Below are 16,147 nucleotides of genomic sequence, written 5' to 3' on the forward strand. Positions count from 1 at the left end.
TTAGATTAATAAAGCCATACATGTTTAAATTATATTTATCTACTCTCTACTCTATCTCATATTATGTATAAGTTTTTAGTTTGTGAAAACTGTCATTACAGATAGCAGTGCGTGAAGTAACAATGTATTTTAAATGGGATTTACTTTTTCGCACTGTTTTTTGGCACACTTTCATATAATCAAATATCCTTAACTTTCGCGTTGTCATGGTGATGACATGTGAGCAATAAACTACAATAAAAATTTTGACAGTTTTGTGGTTTGAAAGTAGTTAGAATTTTCAAATGTCAAAGTTCTCAAAATTGTAGAATAGACCTGAATTCCAGTGACGAAGAGTTACAGTTTTTTATTTGTTTATCGTAGATAAAATATTGTATGAAACTGTGCGTGAAGTACCTTTTGGGAACTTACGCGATATATAGCACTCGCGCCGCTGTCGCTCGTGCTCTAAACATCGTGTGCGTTCGCAAAAAGCATACTTCACAAACTGTTTCATAAATAATTATTATATTGAAATACTTTTTATAAACTGGGTATATAACTTGTTTAAAACATATATCCAACTTAAATACAATATAAGAGATATAAGTAGGTATTATTTAATTTCCCATGAGATTCAAGTTGAATAGAAGGTTGTTTATTAAAAAAGTATTTTATTTAACATCATTTATTACATAATTACTAACGAATAAGCGTTTTAAGCTGTGTCAAAAAAGCGTCATAAATAAATTAACTATTCTTTTTTAAATAAATATCACATCATTATTGACACTAATTTAAGCAAAATCATCTAGAAGGTCAATGGGGTAAAATTGTTATGGAATAAATATAATAAATATAATCAGTCCTGAAAATTATTCATTCGTGGAGTTTGATCCTTACAACGGTTGACAGGTTCCTCCTCTTCGTAGTTGTACATCTGAAATAAAGTAAAGAGTGTTATTATAAGCAACATTTTCAGGAGAAGTTTGTCAGATTTCAACACGATGATCACTTATGCTTTCGGTATAATAAGATCGCACAAATCACAAATTGCATCCAAGAGGCAGAATAATAAAGAATAGACCAACAACCAAGAGATAACGCATTGGAAAAGCTAGATCCACCTTCAACCGGCCTTCTCCAAGAGCCACAACCTCTCTCTTGGCATAAAAGATATGTGCAGACCTTAGACAAAGCCTTGTCTAAGGTGCAGACAATTGGAAGCCTTTCAGATATAAAGCTGCGTTTACACGATAAAAACTGGCGAGACAATTGTCAGAAGACAACTGACTGGCATAAAATTATTGTCTTCGTCTAAACACTTCAGACCAATTGCCTTGTCAACTGCCCTCACAATTGGCCTAAAATTCAGTTGTCTCCGGGAGTAAACTGAGGACAATGAGCTGCGCCCAGTGAGCCCCCTCTCTACTCGAAATCTCAATTGTCGCAACAATTGGCGCCGTGTGAACGGTGTAGACCAGTAGTACTGTCTTGTTTTTTTGCCAGTTCCCTCTAGTTCTCAACAGATGTTTGAGCAGTCGGCCATGTTTTAGCTGTCTACTGCCATGGCAATAGTTGGCCCCGTATAAACATCTTCTCGTTCAACTGGAGTCGTCAACTGGACGTGACATGCCAATTGTCATTGGACAATTGTCATCACGTGGTTGCGGATTCTCGGAGGTCAGTCCAGTTGAACGAGAAGATGTTTATACGGGGCTAACTATTGCCATGGCAGTAGACGTAACACAAATAACACAAATCACGTGTATGTTTTGACAGACATAAGAGAACTAGAGGTAACTGTCAAAAAAAACAAGACAGCACTACTGGCCTACACCGTTCGAGATTTCGAGTGGTGGGGGGGGGGGGGGGGCTCACTGGGCGCAGCTCATGGTCCTCAGTCTACTCCCGGAGACAACTGAATTTTGGGCCAATTGTGAGGGCAGTTGGCAAGGCAATTGGCCTGAAGTGTTTAGACCAGTGGTTTTCAATGTTTTTGAGCCATGTACCACCAAAATTCTTATAATTATTTTTGGTACCACCTAACTGAAGATCTATGGAGGTAGATAATCTAATTAACTACAAATATGCTGAATTTTGGCAGTGGTTTTGCGTTTTGTGTACCACCCCACCTAATGAAATGTACCACCAGTGGTACATGTACCACAGATTGAGAACCCCTGGTTTAGACGAAGACAATAATTTCATGGCAGTCAGTTGTCTTCTGACAATTGTCTCGCCAATTGTCATCGTGTAAAGGCGGCTTAACTGTATCGGATAATATTTAAAATCCAGTGGACTGACCGGGTCATTAATGAAGAGGTCCTCAGAAGAATGAAGAAGACTAACCATCATCAAATCTCGAAAGTTGGAGTGAAAACATTAAGCGGAATGAATCCAGATATGCCCTTCTACAATCCATCCTGCAAGGAAAAATATTTGAAGAGCGAAGTCCAGGGAGAAGAAGAACATCCTGATTAAAGAACCTTAGAAACTGGTTCAACACAACATCTCTTTATCTTTTTCGCACGTGTCTTACGACAGAAGATAAAGAAAACCTAAGAATAATTGAAAGTAAAGTTAGTAGAAGAATACACGGCCCAATAAAGACAGAACAAAGAGATATAGAAGACTGATAAACCATGAAGCAGTAAATATGGGGATATAGTCAAATTTATCAAACCACAAAGGCTGAGATGGGTTGGGCATATACAAAGAAGAGAAGAAGACGCACTAATTAGGAGGATAACGAACTGGAAACTAGTAATAAACACAACAAATCAAAAATAAGATGGAAAGATCAACTACTACTCGTAGAAGATATATCAAAAACTGGAGAGAAAAGATTTACAACCGGAGAGAGTGGAAAAGATAGATAAAGCCAAAATATAATCTTAGAAAAATAGTCTAAAGGATATACGTATGCAAACTAATCCACAGCGTTAAATGGATTAAAAGAACTGACGGAACATTGTGTGACATCTACTCTACCTATAGACCAGGGCGCATCTATAAAAATATTAGTACATTTGGATGTTCAGAGGTGACTCATATTTTTTTGCAGAACTTGCTTAAAAATAACTCATATAATAATATCCTCCCACTCAAAAAGGTCCGGAACATTGTTTAAATAATCAAAATGTCAAAAAATGAAGGAGAAATTCGATTTTTTTTTTCGTTTTTTGATTATACCTTTAAAAGTATTCATTTCAGAGAAAAGTTGCACTGACATAAAAGTTGCATAATTAAATTTCCTATAATATAGGATTAGTTAAAAATTTTAAAAATTGTCACCCTTGTTGCAAAATAGCAATAATTGCGAGAAAAACCATCAAAAAAACAAGTATTCGCATTTTACGTTTCTCAACCATTTATGCTACACTTAGGACATTCATGTTTCACGCAGAAAAACTTTATGATATAGTAAAACAATACTGTAAATTTCAGTAATATCGGTTTAATATATTTTGCAAAATAAATTTTGCAATCCAGCTCTCGCAAAAAAATTCATTTTTTCAAAATGTTGCAGGACTGAAAATAAAGCAGACAGCAAGTTGAATATTTTTTTCTTATAGAAGAATACTGTATCTTACATTTGCAATTTGCAAAATTAACTACCACGGCGTCAGGAATTTTTTTAAATTAACATTAATTTTTGGTGCTACTCGCAGGACAGCGGATACGTTTGCTCTGATTGGGTATTCCAATGACCTTTGATAATGATTGATAAATTTTAATTTTTAGTACATTTCGATATAAATAAATAAATTTGTTTATTGGAAAATAAAAACATATACTCTGTCCTTTGAAATTACAGTTTTTTAGCAAAAACTTTCATTGTTCACATATTTTAACTTAGAGAATAAAAGTTTATTATTTTTAAACATATGCAATTGTTTAAACAATATTTCACAAACAATGTTGTTCTGAAGCTATTTCCTTGTGGCATTTTTATAATTAAGTATTTTCTATGGGAAATAAGCCACAATTTTACTAAAAATACTCAATAGTATTTTGTATTTTGACAACGAAACCCGATTTGGGTTTTCGAAACGTTAATAAATTCATTTTTTAGTAAAATTGTGGCTTATTTCCCATAGAAAATACTTAATTCACAAACAATAATCAAATTAGTTTGATTTTTGTGGAATTAAAATATTAAAATACAACAAAATATAGAGTAAGAAAATAATATATTAGATAAAGATTGGAAGACATTTTGGTGGAAATCAACTGGTGTGAATCAAACCTGCGCGTAGCACCAACAATTAATGTTTATTTAAAAAAATTCTTGACGCCGTGGTAGTTAACCGATTTTAATTTTGCAAATTGCAAATGAATGGTACAGTATTCTTCTATATATGTAAAAAAATTCAACTTGCTATCTGCTTTATTTTCAGTACTGCAACATTTTGAAGAAATTAATTTTTTTTGCGATAGCTGGATTGCAAAATTAATTTTGGAAAATCAGAGTTATTTAACAATATCATAAAGTTTTTCTGGGTATAATATAAAGGTCCTAAGTGTAGCATAAATGATTGAAAAACGTAAAATGCGAATACTTGTTTTTTATGTTTTTTTTTGCAATTATTGCTATTTTGCAACAAGGGTGACAATTTTTAAAATTTTTAACTAATCCTATATTGTAGGAAATTTAATCACGCAACTTTCATGTCAAAGCAACTTTTCTCGGAAGTGAATAGTTTTAAAGTTATAATCAAAAAACGAAGAAAAAATCGAGTTTTTCCTTCATTTTTTGACATTTTGAATATTTAATCAATGTTCCGAACTCAATTATTATTATATAAGTTAATTTCAAGCAATTTCTGCAAAAAATATGAGTCACCTCTCAACGTCCATCTCAAAACAGATGCGCCCTGGATTACTAAGGTCATCGGTCTACATAATAATACTTGTAATTAGTGAAGCCCTATAAAGGCAAAGAGAACAATGGTGAAGAATGCTTTTTCTAGAAAGTGAAGAACACTGGAAACGCTGAGAGCAACGGAAATGGATTTTTGGAGAAGAGCAGCAGGAAGATCTAGAAGAGTAAGGATTACCAACGAACGCATTGAAGAAATAATGGGAATCAAACGAACAATCACGGATGACCTAACAACAAAACAACTTATCTGGTTCGGACATATACAAAGAATGGATAAACAACGAATACCAAAAGAAATATTAAAATATCAACCAGAAGGAAAGATAAAGCGAGGTAGACCGAGAAAAAGTTGGAGTGAAGGAATAGACAAAGAGCTGAGAAAAAGAAACATAGAAGAGGATTTATGGAACGACCGAGTGAAGTGGCGATTGGAAGACGGAAAACGGCGGAGGAACGTTATGTCCAGAGAAATAAGATTTTTCTCGTGACACATCCCCCTCCAGGCCGAAACTAAATTTTTTGAGTAGTATGGACATCTATATTAATAACCTATGTTTCCTGCAGCCGATTTTGATGATATACATAGTTATAAACAAATGAAGATCAAAAACGGTAAATTTTCGCTTTTTTCGTCTATTACAAAAAAGTGGAGCATTCTAAACATAGGACATCGCACACATCTTATGGAAAATATAATGTCACTCAAATTCAATAAAATTTTTACGAATAGATTCGTTTTAAATTAACGGTCAAATCTTATCATTGCGCCAACTCTTAATTATGATTAATTACGGCGCAAATTGCAATTAAAGTTTATCGAAATCACATTTTTGGAGTCAGTAAAACTGTCAGTTACAATCACTATTGCTCTGGGTGCCATTCAAAAGAGCTTAAACCCCGCTGGGCCTAAGCGGATTAGTGAAACTAATCCGCTGATTTATGGAGTACCGACAATTTGGGTATTATAAAATATTTTTTCTCTCTCTAACTTATGTACGTATCCATTTGATTTCAGATTTATTTATATCAATTTCTGCTCTTATTATTGAAAATATGGAGTTGGCGCAATGATAAGATTTGACCGTTAATTTAAAACGAATCTATTCGTATAAATTTTATTGAATTTGAGTGACATTATATTTTCCATAAAATGTGTGCGATGTCCTTTGAGAGTAAGAAACTTATAAATCGTGTAAAAAACTTCAATATGGCGTTCGCTGAATATGTCTATCCTTATTGGTTGCTTAGAAAATTGCAAAATAAATCATAAATTTTGAGATTTTATAAATGTTCATAACTTATGTAAAAATTAACTTGAGTCTTCTTATTACACGGAATGCTGAGACTTCTAGTGATTAAATTATGCCCTAAATTTCAAAGTAATTGGTAAAATAGTTTAAAAGTTATTTAATTTGTTTATCCCAAATTCATTTTTTTGCAACACTGTAAGTCAAAAAATTATGAGGTTACCGTAATACTTCGGACAGTTTATGAAAGAAGAACATTTATACCATTAACTTAATTAAAAAAAAATGACAAAAAGTAATTTTAAACAGTGTAAAATTATTTTGCAAAAACATGTCGATTTTTTGCTTACTTATAAACAATTAGAATAACTTTTTAACCGTTACCCAGAAAAATTATTTTTTCATATTTATAAAGACTGAATTTTTATACACATTTAGAAAGAAAAATAATTGTCCTAGGACAATTAGGGACAAAATTAGCCCCCCCCCCTTTTTTGAATTCACATGTTCTTGCAAAATAATTTTGCAATATTTAGAATTATTTTTAGTCATTTCTTTTAATTAAATGAATAGTGTAAATCTTCTTCTTTCATAAACTATCCAAAGTATTACTGTAACTTCATCATTTTCTGACTTATAGTGTTGCAAAAAAAATTAATTTGGGATAAACAAATTAAATAATTTTTAAACTATTTGACCAATTGTTTTGAAATTTAGGGTATGATTTAAGCACCAGAAGTCTCAGCATTTCGTGTAATAAGAAGGTTCTAAGTTAATTTTTACATAAGTTATGAATATTTATAAAAACTCAAAGATTTATTTTGCAATTTTCTAAGCAACCAATAAGGATAGACATATTCAGCGAATGCCATCTTGAAGTTTTTTATACGATTTATGAGTTTCTTATTCTCAAATTTATTTAAAATGCTTAGTAATAGACGAAAAAAGCGAAAATTTGCCGTTTTTTGATCTTCATCTTTTTATAACTATGTATATCATCAACATCGGCTGCAGGAAACATAAAGGTTATTAATATAGATGTTCATACTACTCAAAAAATTTGGTTTCGGCCTGGAGGGGGTTGTGTCACCAACAGGATATTTTTTTCCTTACTTCTCTGAACTATTACGTGACCAAATTCAAATGAATCAGACTTCCACCACACAAATGATCAAAGTGTCATCGAAAAAAGGTAATTTACCTCTTCCGTTGATATTTTTATTTCAATAATTTATTACAGTCGAAAATCTAAAACTTCCTGCATATTGTGGTCCAGCCATTTTGTGGCTAATTGGTTAGTGACTATACTTCTTATAATTTCCTTCAAAATTACTAATATGATAAACCGCATTTTTGTTACTGTACAACAAATTTTTGGTTAGGAATTGCGTCATTGATTGATTTGCCATCCACAAAAAGGAGACAAAAAGAAATGTAAAAATTACAGTTATTATGGCAAACGATGAGGAAGACATGGAATATATGATTCGAAAGTTAACCGAAGAATACTAAAATTGGGGACTCAAAATCAAGATGAATAAATAAATAAATCTTAGAATAAAGGACACAGAAAGAGACCCACAACTCTCGATTCATCATCCAGCCTTCTGCATCCAAAGTTGAACATAGACCTCCCCTAATTTCTTCCAGTTTTGTCGATCTTGGGCTTCCTGTAACCAATTCTCAGCAATTCTTTTGACGTCGTCTGTCCATTGTGTAGGTGGTCTACCTCTATTTCTTCTGTCTGCTCTTGGTCTCCACACTGTAATTTTTTGGGTCCACCTCCCGTCCTTCATTCTGGCTACATGTCCTGCCCAATTCCACTTCAGGAAGTGGAACAACTCTCGATTACAAATATAAAAACATGCGCTTAATTTAAATATATACGTAGGGACAATGATAGCGGATGAAAGAACATTGAAACGGGACATCAAGCAGAAAATACAACAGGACCGAAATATGGTACAAACACTAAACTCGATACTTTGGTCTCCCAAAATTAGTTTACGAACAAAAAATGACAATCTACAAGTCCGTTGTAGAACTAAATTTGACGCACGGATCTCTCTCTCTCTCTCTCTCTCTCTCTCTCTCTCTCTCTCTCTCTCTCTCTCTCTCTCTCTCTCTCTCTCTCTCTTTTGTCGTTTCCCCATTGCTGAGGATCGTGATTTCTTCCAATATTCCTAACAATTTTTTTCCATTGGTCTCTATCTTCAGCTGCTCTAAGACCTTCACATAATGAGTTTCCAGCTGAATGCTTTATTTGGTCGGACCAACTAGTTGGTGATCGTCCTCTTGCTCTTCTCCCCGGAACGTTTCCAGAAATAAGCAGATATATTGTAGACAGCCTTTTTTTAATCACGAGTTGGTTTAGAATGGAAACGTTTGTACTATGAGCTGTCCAATTTATGCGCAGCATTCTTCTCCAGCACCACATCTCAAAAGCATCAATTTTTTGGTGCTCACCTGCGCGAAGAGTCCAAGTCTCTTCCCCGTATAGAAATATTGAGAATACAAGGGCATTCACTAGTTTCATCTTGATATAATTTTGAGAGATAGATCTGTCTTTCCAAATTTAATTAGGCGACTCATCGCATTTTTGCCATACAAATACGTCTACGAATTTCTGCTTCACAGTTACCATCGTCAGTTATATAGACCCGTGATAGACAAAGCTGTTTACGATCTGGTATTCTTGTAACATGTTAGTCAGTTGAATAGTGTCGAAACTGTCGACCACCATTATTTTTGTCTTAGCTTTATTGATTTTCAGACCAACTTTATTGCTTTCGTACTCAATTCTTCTCAGGATATACGGATCGTATGGATCTAAATGTTGCCAAATGACGATGAAAGAGAAGAAAAAACTGAAAGTAGTAGAAATGGACTATCTACGAAGAGCGTGTTGGACATCTAGACTTAATCACATCCCAAATGAAGAAATAGGAAGAAGAACAGGAAGAATACCGTAGATACAATAGAATCTAAACAACTTTTATGGCTGGGCATGTAATGCGAATGAATGATGACCGATGGCCAAAACAGGCCTTAATCTATGTTCAATGGAATAGAAGAAGGAGAGGAAGACCAGCACTGGAATGGAAAGAAGGAATCAGGGGAATAATGATAGATAGAGCCATAAATGAGGAGGAATGCTGGTCTTCTTCTTCGAAAAAATTGGAGATCGAAATGCGGGATGCGACAGAGGCTGTATAACTCCCGTAGATATATATACAAACAAGTTATTTATAAGCTATTACTTACTTCTTCCACAACTTCTGGCACAATTAAGTCTCTGAGGGTTGTCATAGTTATTTCCATCAGTACCACAAACAGGGTTGTATTCACTGGTAGTTCGGCAGTTCGCGAAGCATCTTGTATAAGCTGGCGAGGCTGTAGTAGTAGTGGATCCATCTGGAGTAACACCATTATCGACAGGGAGTTGGTTATTAGGTATCTGGATACTTGGTATTTGGATGTTTACATTTGGATCTTGATTGAAATCTGGATCTGAGAAGTCGGGACCATTTGGATTCCATGAATTTGTTGGAATTTGTCTTCCTCCTTGTTGATTCCATGATTGTCTTATATTTCTGTTTATATTCCTATTTCTAACCTGATTGGCGTTAGTTTCCCACTCTGCCCAATCGAACTGGCGTCGTTGTCTCGAAGGTAAGCAACTTACACCCAAAACGGCGATTGCTGAAAATAATGAAAATGTAGACATTTTTATATAAACAAAATTTAATTACAAAAACATCGTTAAAATCCTTTATAAATGGTATAATTTGTTTAAAAATTCCTTTAAAGGGCTACATCACAGAACGTTTTCGAACTAAAAAGGTCATCGTCAGTGCTGCTAACAAGTTTTTAACATGATTAAAGGTAAGAATAGAACAAGTGGGTCGAGGTGGAGGTGTAGGTCGCGGTGGATGCTACTAGTTAAGTCGCGGTCAATGTCGACAGCACATAGCGAGGAGGTCACCTGCGCTGTCAGTCGAGTTAGAACCACTATCAAGCGAAGTAGTTTAATGAAATTTGAATGACAAAAAAACTGTGCTTTTGCGATGTTGTGTCAGTCAAGTGATAATAGTGATGAAATGTCATGTAAATAATCAGATTCTCCTTCATATTTAAAAAAAATACTGAATTTAATTACTGTAGAAATTTAAAAATAAACTGAATACAAAAAAGGGATTATATTAAAAGTATCAACACAGATAGCGCAGGTAATGACAACTTGGCTTCGAACGGACCAATCACAGGGAAGCATCCTTGTAGGCCGCGCAGTAGACATCCGTGTAAAACAAACTCATTTTATTTTCAAAAGCATCGATGTAAACCTCCTGGATGGCATCGCGCTAAACCTTCACCGCGACTTACCTGCTCTGTTCTCTTCCATTCACTACAATGTGTTTGTTTTACATGGATATCGACATCGACCGCGACCTCCACATCCACCTCCACCGCGACCCACTTTTTCTGTTTTTACCCTTAGTCACCAAAATATAGGAGTGAAATCCCTTTAAATGTTGAACAATATGTTCTTCTCCTTCCTCTTTAAAAGCAATTATTCTACCGATTGGTGATTTATCTCTCGCTATTTTGATCACACATGTTTCCCCATTATACTTAGGTGGTTATTTCATTGTTCTTTTCTATTTAGTGTCCATTCGTTTATACACTGTACTTTACATTGCCTTCTAATGTCACTCCTCTTTCGATCTATCAGCTTATTTCCTGTAATTCTTCTCAGTACTCTCATCCCTGCAGTTTCCAGTAGTCTTTGTATTGTGGCTGTATCGGGTCTTGTTTCTGATGCATATGTGCTGATATATCTTACACTGGCTTTATAAATTCTTGACTTCATCTCAGTGTTAATATGAATATGTCTGTTCCGCCGTATAGTGTTATTAAGATGTCCACCAGTATATTTGCTTTTTGTATTTGATTTCTCACTTCTTTGTCCAGGTCTCCGTAGCTTGACAGTGCAATTCCAAGGTATTTTATTTCCATTACTTGTTCAATACTGATACCCTCAATTTCTATTTTGCGTCTGATTGGTTCTTCACTGATTACTATTGTTTTAGTTTTCTGGGATGAAATTGTCATATTGAATTCTTTTGTTCTCATGTTAAATCTGTGGATTAAACTTTGCAGACTATCTTCATCTTGGGCCATCAGTATTGCGTCGTCTCCGTAACAGACTACTTCTTTGTTTCCCATTATGTATCTTCTTCCTGTGTTGACGCTTTTGATGATTTCACCCATGATTTTTAAGAGCGTAGGACTCAATGAGTCCTACGCTTTTATTTCATTGACTATGTCTATAGGTTCTGTAAGTTGTCCTCCATTCTAACTTCCATTTTGTTGTTTTGGTACTTGTACATGTAGTACAATATAATTATTAGAGAAAGTCTACATGTTTATATTAAATTGAATGTGAAGTTTAAAATAATCCTAAATTTAACATCAGGTAGCACATGACTCCCCACACAACACTTGGGTTGCTCGTCCAGAGGGCAGATCCTGACATTATGGACTGTAAGTGACAACTGACAACTTTCAGCTTATTACAATATTCTCAATATAGTTGGTTATCGGTTTTTACATTATTTATTATCCTTTTAATATTATTTTAGATTTTCGTGTTGGTTTTCCAAACGCGAATTACTTAATTTTTTATTGCTTTGTATATTTTTATCTGCTACGACTAACTAACAATCTTAAAATTATCTAAATAATACCTTTTGTTATTTTTTTTGTTTATTACGTTTATTTCTTAGATTTTATGACGCCTTACAATTTATTTGAATACAAAGCATGTATTTCTTTCATATTTTGACGAATATTCAAGGTTGGTGATTTACCGAAATTAACTATAATTTATATATCTAATTATTGTTAAAAAGTTTTTTAAAGCAGTAAATGAATGAATGATCATTGTAGTCGAAATTGCTCTCTTGGAACATGTCGACATTCTAACAAAGAATATCAAGTTCATGGACAAACAATTGCATAAGATTTGCCGGCAATTTAATCAATATTTTTAAAAAACTTATTTTGATTAATGATCGTATTTCTTAAAATAGTTTCAAATATTCCCATGTAATTCTAGACAGGTTTTCGTTGTTAGAAAGTTTTGCAGATTTTTGTTTGTTAAACCGGAAAGCTATAAGAAGATCAAATATACAATGTTTTAGCTATATTATGACAATGGCAAAAATTCATAAGTTGGTTTGGAATTTTTGGCACATCCGGCCCTTTTTCCTGATTTGACACCCTTCGATATTATGTGTATTCAAATCTGAAGCGATGCGAAGACATAACTGACAAAATAACCGCCTATTTTGCAGAACATCCAGATTTTAATTACCTATTCTTACGGCATAGAAAGGTAAAATGCTAGAATCGTTGTATTGAACTTAAAGGAATCTACATAAAAAAATAAAAGAATTTTCTGGAAAAGTATTATTCCTGGATCCCGCGTACCAAAAAAAGTTGATTAATAGAAAGCTGAAAATTTGTTTATAGCTTAACGGTGTCTAGTCGGACAAACTTTGATGTACGGGAACACTGGAACAGGGGAAGTTTTAATTGTGGAACAGTTTAAAAATTTAGAACTACGAAAACGCCCTAAGTATTTTTTCGGACAAAACTTCTAATTAATTTGTTACCGTTTCATTATACTCTCATGCAAAAATCCGACTGCTATTTATCACAAATATAATTCCTGTCACTTGCCATGTTCTTCGTGTTGAACTCATTGAAATGCCCAGTTGGTGATAAGCACCAGTCTGATTTTTGCATGAGAGTTTAATGAAATGGTAACGAATCAATTGGAAGATCTGTCCGACAAAATACATGGAAGGTTTTCGTAGTCTGATGTTCCAAATTTTTAACCTGTTCCACAATTAAAACTTTCCCTGTTCCAATGTTCCCATATATCAAAGTTTGTCCGACTAGACGCCGTTAAGCTATTAACAAAGTTTCAGCTTGCTATTAATCAGCTTTTTTTTGGTACGCGGGATCCAGGTCTATATGTTTTTCTGTTCAAAGGAGATTACTTTTCAGATCACCAGCTTTTACAATTTTACTTTAAATTCAGATTATTTGATGTTTTTCGATTTTTTAGATTTTCGAAGTGGCACTCTGAACATCAAATAAACTTAATTTTAAAGTAAAATTGTGGCTCTTTGTTATTAATAACATTAGTAATTTATTCAGATTTTTCTCTTTTTTTAGTGTTTGTCATCTGCTTCTAGATTATGTATTTCATTTAAAATTAAAATTAATATTGCTCTTCACTTTTGTGCATAAAATTTAGGCTTTAGTAAGTGGTTAGTGTTTATTTTATTAATGGATTTTTATTTGCAAATGCAAAAATGATAATGTTTGGTATTGATTAAGCAGGAAATCCCAAATATTTAAATACAATCCACGTTCCATTGTATATATTTTTCTTCCTTCTCGTTTTGTTTAAATATGATAAAATTGGTAGTTTCACAAAATAGTAAGCAATAGTTTAAAAAATGTTACATTTGGTCAGTCCTCTTGTGTGGTGTCGAAGTATGGACATTCAAAATATCCACCATTAATCGTTTGAAGGCTTAGGAAATGTGGCTGCACAGACGTACACTGAAAATACCATGCACGGCTATGCTGACAAATGTGGCAGGCCTTAAGAGAGCAAATGCTGCCCGCGAGCTGCTTGATAACATCAAATATAGAAAGAAGGCCTATTTTGGACACGTAGTAAGGGCAGACCGGTATCATATTCTTCAACTTATTATGATGGGTAAAATCGAAGGACGCAGAGGAATTGGCAGATAGCAGGCCTCTTGGTTGAAGAATATCAGGGACTGGACAGGAATAAAGAAAACAGAACAACTATTCAGAATAATTCGAGATAGAGACAGCTTCGCCATGTTAATCGCCAACGTCAAGGGGACTTGATAGGGCACGTTAAGAAGAAGCAATAGTTTCACAATATAAAATATTTTAGTTTTAATCTTATACTAAAAATTTTAACAAGAACTAAAGTAAAATAAAATGTCATGGAGAGGTGGGCGAGAAGATGGGATAAGAGTAACTAACGATTTGTTGAATGAAATTGATTAAGGCCCACAACTAGTGGTGAAGATTAGAAACTCCACAATACCAGAACATCTCAACAAGACTACTGAGATTATGAAAAGCATCAAGAAAAGAAAGCTGTGAATCTATGCAAGTAAAAACTAGACAATCCTGGAAAAACATAAGAGCATGATAAATGCATGGAGATCAGACATCTAAGAAGGATAGTTGGAAAGACAAAATAGATTAAGTAAGGAGACTATTAGCAGAGTGGCCAACCAAGAACCAATAATTAATAAAATAGCAAAGAGACAAATGAACTGCTAAGGGTATTTGATAAAGATGAAGCCCAACAGAATTACAAGAAATATCCACGAAGCAAAGGACATTGTAAAAAGGAAAAGAGGCAGATCAAGAAAAAAATGGATACAGTAAGAAGTGGAGGCCGGAAAGCTAAACAAAAATCACTCGAGGAATTAAAATGATAGCAGGAAATATATAGAAAAAAAAAGGAAGAGCTGGGTAATGGCAATTAAAATACATATGTAGTTATTTTAATAGGGTAATAGGAAAGGGAGAAAAAAGAAAGAAAGGAAAGAATTTTAAGTCGAACAATTTTTTTAAAGTACGACAAACAAAACAAAAAAAATGGTGTTCTGTCTAATTATAACGAAAGATGAATTTTGTGTTTATAAACAATAAAAAATTGTACAAAATTAAAAACAAAATATTCATTTTCCCAGGGTCTTAGACTAATATAAATTCTATAAAAAATAGTAAAAATGCTTACCCACGACAAAGATGCACAAACATTTCATTTTGCAGTAGTTTTGTTTTGATATGAGATTGTTGAAGGTTGTGTAAAAACAAAAGTAACCTGACGACTTATCTTCCTTATATATTTATATTCTTAAGTTGAGCTTGAAAATTCCCATTTCCGAAGACACGCCAAACCACTTATCAGTGGTAGTGCTAAATACTTTTCTGCGAAGGTTATCATTTGTTATTTCTTTTTAGTGATTACTTTTTCTTACACAAATTAAAAAAATTGTAAGTCCCAGTAGTTGACTGTATACCATAGTTATAAAAACTTATGATGTATGATGGTATCATAGCTCTCTGAGTTACGCGAATCTTGTTCACTACCTTTTTTGTGAGTGTTAATGTCTCGGCTCCATAAGTGAGTACAGGCAACACACACTGGTCAAAGATTTTCCTTTTCAGGCACATGGTAATAGTGAATAGATACTTCTCTGCGATCCTGGCAGGGGATAGATCTACTTCAGGAATAGCACACCTGCCTACGCGAGCTCTTGGATTTCCCCAGTATTCCTTCACTGGGGAAACCATGTCCAAGCCCAAAGCATTGTCATCTCCACCCTTTCCTCCCTCCACATCCTAACCAACTCGCCAACGCTCACTAGCCAAGGGTGGCGTTTTAAATTACTAAAAACCACAAAGGCAAATGATGGTATGTATATTGTTTTATTAAAAACATCAAAAATCATCCAAATGGATTATAACATTCCAGAACGTTTTTGACCTTATCAGATCATCATCAGTGAGACTTTCTATTTTGTACTTGAAACCATCCCACTATTTGTGTTCAAAACTTTGATGCTATATGGTTTTCAATTGATAATTAAATTTTTGAAGCGACATGTTAATAGGTCAATGGTGAAGGATGAAGGTCGATGTTAATAAATTAATTTATGGGTGCAACATATACTATAAAAACAAACCGGACGCTTATCTTGTGAAGGATTGAGTCGGTCTGTATCCTTCCCAAGGGATTTTTTCTGTCTTTGTCCATGGTATCCGAAGCACCACATCTCGAAGGCGTTAATTTTTTTCCAATTTTCCGAATTCTTTGTTCATGTTTCTGGTCCGTAGCTGGACACAGGACAAATAAAGGCACGTACCAATATCATTTTGATGTTCTTCGATAAAGAGTGAT

The 16,147-nt window shown here is 34.0% G+C and overlaps 1 protein-coding gene across 1 annotated transcript; it reads right to left on the bottom strand.

Moving 5' to 3' along the window:
* Positions 1 to 651: 651 nt before the first annotated feature.
* LOC114338247 (uncharacterized) lies at positions 652 to 15,149 on the bottom strand. Its single transcript, XM_028288843.2, has 3 exons — positions 14,981 to 15,149; positions 9,379 to 9,816; positions 652 to 919 (listed from the first exon to the last, which is right to left on the bottom strand). The coding sequence occupies exons 1-3, from the start codon at positions 15,006 to 15,008 to the stop codon at positions 879 to 881; spliced, it is 507 nt and encodes a 168-aa protein (XP_028144644.1). The 5' UTR covers positions 15,009 to 15,149; the 3' UTR covers positions 652 to 878.
* Positions 15,150 to 16,147: the final 998 nt, after the last annotated feature.

This window comes from Diabrotica virgifera, chromosome 6 (assembly GCF_917563875.1).
Source record: "Diabrotica virgifera virgifera chromosome 6, PGI_DIABVI_V3a".
Taxonomy (NCBI): domain Eukaryota; kingdom Metazoa; phylum Arthropoda; class Insecta; order Coleoptera; family Chrysomelidae; genus Diabrotica; species Diabrotica virgifera.

Bases quoted from the DNA above. Each gene is read 5' to 3' on its own strand.
- LOC114338247 (XM_028288843.2), bottom strand. From the start codon at position 15,008: ATGAAATGTTTGTGCATCTTTGTCGTGG. The intron at 9,817-14,980 runs GTAAGCATTTTT...CATTATTTTCAG, and splicing joins TTTGTGCATCTTTGTCGTGG to CAATCGCCGTTTTGGGTGTA. The intron at 920-9,378 runs GTAAGTAATAGC...ACTTTATTTCAG, and splicing joins TGCCAGAAGTTGTGGAAGAA to ATGTACAACTACGAAGAGGA.